The following is a 5,402-nucleotide window of genomic DNA, read 5'->3' as shown; positions in this document are numbered from 1 at the left end:
TGGATCAGTACATATTGAAGAAGCACCTTAAAAGCAAAGCTCGATCCAAGGATCGAGCAGAAAAGAGGGAGGAAGCAAAGGGGGAGAAAAAAAAAAAAAAAAGGAAAAAACAAAATGCAAAATGGCGGAAAAGGAGACAGTCAATACATAAGAGAAACTAGCAGAACGTCCATTAGAAAACCAAAATGAAACACCAAAGCGCAAGACGCCAGGGTCTTCACGTCAAGCAAGCAGATAGCCGTTGTTGATGTGTCGGCCAGCATGCCAGGATCAAGCTTATAGATCTCAGGCATTTGGCAGCACACACACAATAGGTAGGCAGCGGCTGACGCTAAGACACGATGCAAAGAGCAACTCAAGAGAAGAAAGGTAGATGGTCCCACAGAAGCCAAGGGGGAAACTCGAGCATCGGGCATATGCACGGTTGTAGCGAAACCAGGATGGTCTCGCGACTGTGCAAAGGAGAGGGGCTGGCCGCAGTGCCAGGATTGTGATGCAACAACTATAGCCATGCGTGCTCGCTAGATAGGTATAGGGCAGACAACCAGATTATATCCAGTGAGCAACGCAGGGCTAGGCATCACGCGAGCCAAGGCCAGGTGACCATTATTTAGATGGGCGGGGAAAGCTTCTTCTCGTTAGTTTGAGCCGGATCAATCGCGGGATCAAAGATCTCGGCGGCGACCTCTGCGCCGTGGTGGACGGCAACCTCAAACATGAGGTCAATTGAAGCTTCGGTCCATTGCACCTCCCGGGTGTCCTCCTCATCCACGACGCTGGGGTGCGAAGGGGGCGCTTCTATGGCCGCCGGTGGCGAGTCTGTGGGGACGCTCGTGTCCGACCCCGATCCCGCGTGGGCGATGGCGGTCAGATTGAGGGGAGGTACGGGGGGTAGGTCGAGGGGCCCCGACGACAGTAGCGAGTAGAGGTCGGGGTTTTCGAGGGGAATGTTGATACTGGCGCTGCGCATGCGATGTCTGCTCCCCGAGCGGCTGCGCGGTGATGTCGGGCTGTGTGCCTCTGAAGACACGACCGAGCTGGCTGAGGGCAGAGGTGAGTCGAAGGTTTGCATGTGTGGTGCGTGGTGCACTGAATCCACTTCCTTGGGAGGCACAAAAGTGACCTATCAGCATCGAGAATCAGCGCAAGTCAGCGCGAGGCGATGCAAAACACGACGCACGCATGGTGTGCGCGCGTCCCTGAAAGAGAGCACGAGTAGGAGGGCATTTGGAGCGGGAGGCATACCAGGATGGGGCTGGCAGTGAGGCTGCGGGCTTGTTTGTTATAAACATCCAGAGAGGCCCAAGTGGAGCGGGCCGGGGAGCTCGTCCCCGCGACGCTGGGGCGTGGGGCGGGAGAGAGGGGTGTCCAGCACTTGCCCTCGATGGCTTCGGTGCGGTCGACGTCCATGCTTGTTGTTGGCGCCGTGAGTGGCCGAAACTTAGAAGGCGAGGGAGAAATGCTGCTGGTCTTTAAAGCAGACGCGAGCGGGCGTCGGCTGGCAATGTAAATTGCGCGGCTATGCTTGTCGGAGCAAAGAGTGCTCCAGGGAGGGACACGGCTGTAACAGCTGGCCAGCCAAGGGGTGTGGCTGAGAGCTAGTGTCGTTGAGCAGTGTTATCCCAAGCTGAACCGCGCCACGACGTGGTCGGGCGGGTGGGAAGTGGGTTGGGCTTCCAACAAGAGAGCAGAAGAGAGGGAGTAATCGATGAATCAATACTCCCGGTTGCCATATCCAGAGCCACAACCAATGTGTTGCGGTGGGGTGTATGAACAACAGTGGAAACGTAAAAGTCCGTATACGACGGTGAGGTGTGCCAGGTAAAGGTGGAAACCGGGAAGGAGGTTGTGCCGTCGGCAGATCAAGAAAATGTGGGCAGAGGGCCCTTGGTGTGTGGGGAAGTGGATAAACAGCACCGACTTTTGGTTCAGCGACGCGGTGTGTTGATAATACAGACACGCGGCGATGTGATCACGGGCAGCGGTTCTGGTTTAACGAGAAACGAGAAACCAGAGGACCAAGAGGGGGCGATGCCAAACGCAATCACACGAGAAGCTTGAATGGGAGCGCGAGCAACTACAAGCTCATCCACATTGGTCAGTCAGTCAGTCAATCTGCAAGCAAGTTCAACGCTGCCTTTTTCGTATCCAAAGAAGAAACAGCTAATCAACGGCAGCGACCCGGGCAAATGACCATCTGCCAGACCGAGAGAGAGGAAAGAAGAGGGGGGGGAGAGAGCAGCAGCAGCAGAAGAAGAAGAAGAAAAACACTAAAAGGGCACCGGCGGAGCTCAATGACGATGCCAACGAGCCGAAGGAAGAAAATAAGCCACTGAGAAACAGAAAGAGAGAGAGAGAGAAATGATGCGTGCAACGTTAAAACCCAACACACGCGAAACAACTTTTGTTTTCTTGCTTTTGTTCTCTCGCTGGTTTCATGTTACAGTGATGAGCATCTCTCATACACCACTGTTACACTCAACGACTCTTTGTAGTGTGTGTGAGAGAAGACCACACACACACACACACACACACTGCACACACACATTATCATTACACACTACACACTTCAACACAAAAGAGGGTGAGGAAGGGTTTTCTTCGTGAGAGAGTGGATTTGTATGTGTTGTATGTGTTGTATGTGTGTTGTGTTGCTTCTTCGATTTCTTTCGTTACCTTCTTTTCTTTCTTCGGCTCGAATTGCTCGCTATAGGGGTGTGTGTGTGAGAGAGTGTGTGTGGATGATATGGCAGCGGGGCTGGGTCAGTGAGTTGGATGGATGGGCGAGGCGGGGCGGTTGAGGAGATGGGGCGGCAGCGGAGTATGTGCAAACCCGTTCATGACGGATTACGCCGCTCGCGCCAACGACTCTGAACAAGAGATCATGAATGGTTTCTTCCGGCGCTTATCAAAAGAAATCCTTGTGCTTCGTGATGGCTCTTGATGGGTACGGTGCGACGATGATAACGTTGACTGACGATCTCCCAGCAGCACTTGCCTCTGATGTTTTGTGCGGTGTTTGAGGGAAGCAGATCAAGGTTGGTGATGGGGTTTTGGTTGACGCCCCAAGAGGGGTCGTGGGAGGGAAGCTGACAAGCACCCATGTGCTTTTGAAATCCCGACTGCAGTTGCTTGTGGGCCCCCTTTTGGCACGCCGGTTCACAATCGTCCTCGCCCCCGCCCCCCCCGCTTTTCTTGCCTGCCGTGCTGCGTGCCGTTCTTCTTCCGCAGCACGAACACTGGCAGCACACTCGGCTCGACGGTCGACACCACGAGGATGCGATCCGATCCTCGTCTTCATGGTCCTGATCTGTCGTGGCAGCACATGATGCTTGTCGTCAGTCGCAGGTTTCACTGGGCAAGATGATACAGGTGTCGCAGCCGCGCACCTGCGCACCCCCGCATGGGTGAAAAGCATCGTTATTCATGCTGCATGAGCGGTCAAGGAAGAAATCAAAGCAGCCTGCTCAAGCCAAAAAGGGGGTCGTCCCCGAGGTCGTATCAGCTACTCCATTACACTGCAAATAGCACAATCACCCCCTTTTTCAGAAGCCGACGACATGTATTGCGCCGTTGTGCCAGCCATGCTACTTCTGGCTTCTTGTTTTTGTTTTTTTCCTGCGAACGAAGGAACGCATGGGTAGATCGAATGTCGGCAGCAGGGACATGGTCCAATTCAACATGTTGCAAGGCCCGAGGTGCGGCGGCCGGTTGATTCGTCAGATGAGCCACAACCGGCCAGAGCGATCGCTTCACCAGATGGTCACAGTGGCTTGATTCTTTCCAGTTCCGCCGAAGTGACCTCTCCTGATGGCAGCATCAAGTATGGTGCTACACGATCGGGTATCGGGTGTGTGTGAGTGTGAGTGAGTGAGTGAGTGAGTGAGTGAGTGAGTGAGTGAGTGAGTGAGTGAGTGAGTGAGTGAGTGAGTGAGTGAGTGAGTGAGTGAGTGTGTGTATGAGATTTGGAAGGGCTTCGCAAACCTTACAATCGAAGGTGCGCCATGTTCACATGTCAGCGCATCGTGTGCGTTTACCAAGCGCAGATTCGAGCCCCAAACTTGCCAGATGTCACGTCCTAAACCCATTCAAACGTCAGTCCGACGTGACAGGCTCCCGAGCTCGTGCCTCCTGCTTGCCCAAAGCACGCTCCAAACACCCTGAACCATGCCACTCGACACGTCCACGAAACGATGCATGCGTCGATAGTGAGCAAGATTTGTTCATCAAGTATGATTCGTGAAGGTCGTGCTCGGAGTCGCAACAACCCCATGACATGACGTTCAATCGGATCCGGATGCTTGTTGGCCGCAGAAAGATCGCAAGGCCGGTCTGCACACACGGCCCGCGACGGACGGGTGGACTTGGTCCCTTGACCCTCACGTGCCTGGCCTGCCGCTCTAACTTTCTGGCTGAAGGTGGAGGGGAAAGCCAGCGCTCAAGACGGGCAAGGTACGACGATAAGTGGATTGGCCAGAGTGATCCGAAAGCCTGCACGGTTGCCCCTTTTCCTACACCCAACCGATCGCCCCAGCAACGTCCCATGGCGACTTGATTTGAACGTCGGCTGTGGTACGTTCGGATTAAAGCCCCCTACTCTCTTGGGGCCTCACAGCAATTGGAGCGCGCGAAATGACAGGCATGTCGCAGTAGCAGGTGATAAGATCAAACAACGTCGTGTTGCAGGAGCTCGCGCATTGTGCGACCCGACCACGCATCAACATGAGCAAGCGTGAAGTTCTGGTGGGTACGGTTCGACGGTTCGGTTCGACGGTTAGAGCGGCCCTGACCAAAATGTTTGTGTGATTGATTGACAGCTCGTCATCTACATTCCTCCTGGTTTGTCGAGCAACTGCGTGGGAAGATTGCCGCTGGATTCAGCTTGAGCCTAGGCTCCTGGAAAACGCGAGACTGGTTCTGGGGTCAGTCGACTTGGTATCCGGGCCAGGAGGACATGGGTCGCGGTTGCAGATGTGGGAGGCTTGCCAAACGCGCTGCCGGCAGTCCCATGGCTAATACCATCACGATCGCCATCCATGTCCGCACGGGACAGCCATGATGGAGCAGAAGAAAGCGGGGACAGGGATTCGGGGGGTGTTTGCTTCTGCATCAAGCACACGTCTGTCCCTTGCTGGGACACAACCTTGCCTTCCGCGGAAGCACACTGGCGCGCAAGGACGCCCAAATGGACTGTGTCCTCATGGGATGTGGTGTGCATGTGTGTGTCGAGCTCACCCCGACGACGATGCCCTTCCATAGCAGTGGTGTGCGGGCTGATGATCAAGACCAACAAAGGGCCAAAGAGCGGGCGGCGGCGGAGACTGAAAGGCATAAAGAGGAAACCCCGACAGAGATTGAGAGACCGAGAGACCCAAAGTTTCAGAGTTCAGGGGGATTAAGAG

At 54.8% G+C, this 5,402-nt stretch overlaps 1 protein-coding gene across 1 annotated transcript; it reads right to left on the bottom strand.

The window, feature by feature from the left end:
* Positions 1 to 610: 610 nt before the first annotated feature.
* On the bottom strand, positions 611 to 1,410 carry MONBRDRAFT_25376 (uncharacterized protein; the record flags this gene model as incomplete). Its single annotated transcript, XM_001745714.1, has 2 exons — positions 611 to 1,123; positions 1,246 to 1,410. The coding sequence occupies 2 exons, from the start codon at positions 1,408 to 1,410 to the stop codon at positions 611 to 613; spliced, it is 678 nt and encodes a 225-aa protein (XP_001745766.1).
* Between the last annotated feature and the right edge of the window lie 3,992 nt (positions 1,411 to 5,402).

Source organism: Monosiga brevicollis, genomic scaffold (genome assembly GCF_000002865.3).
Source record: "Monosiga brevicollis MX1 MONBRscaffold_10 genomic scaffold, whole genome shotgun sequence".
Classification (NCBI taxonomy): domain Eukaryota; class Choanoflagellata; order Craspedida; family Salpingoecidae; genus Monosiga; species Monosiga brevicollis.
Note: the sequence above shows the minus strand (reverse complement) of the source record. Positions and strands in the feature narration are given on the sequence as shown.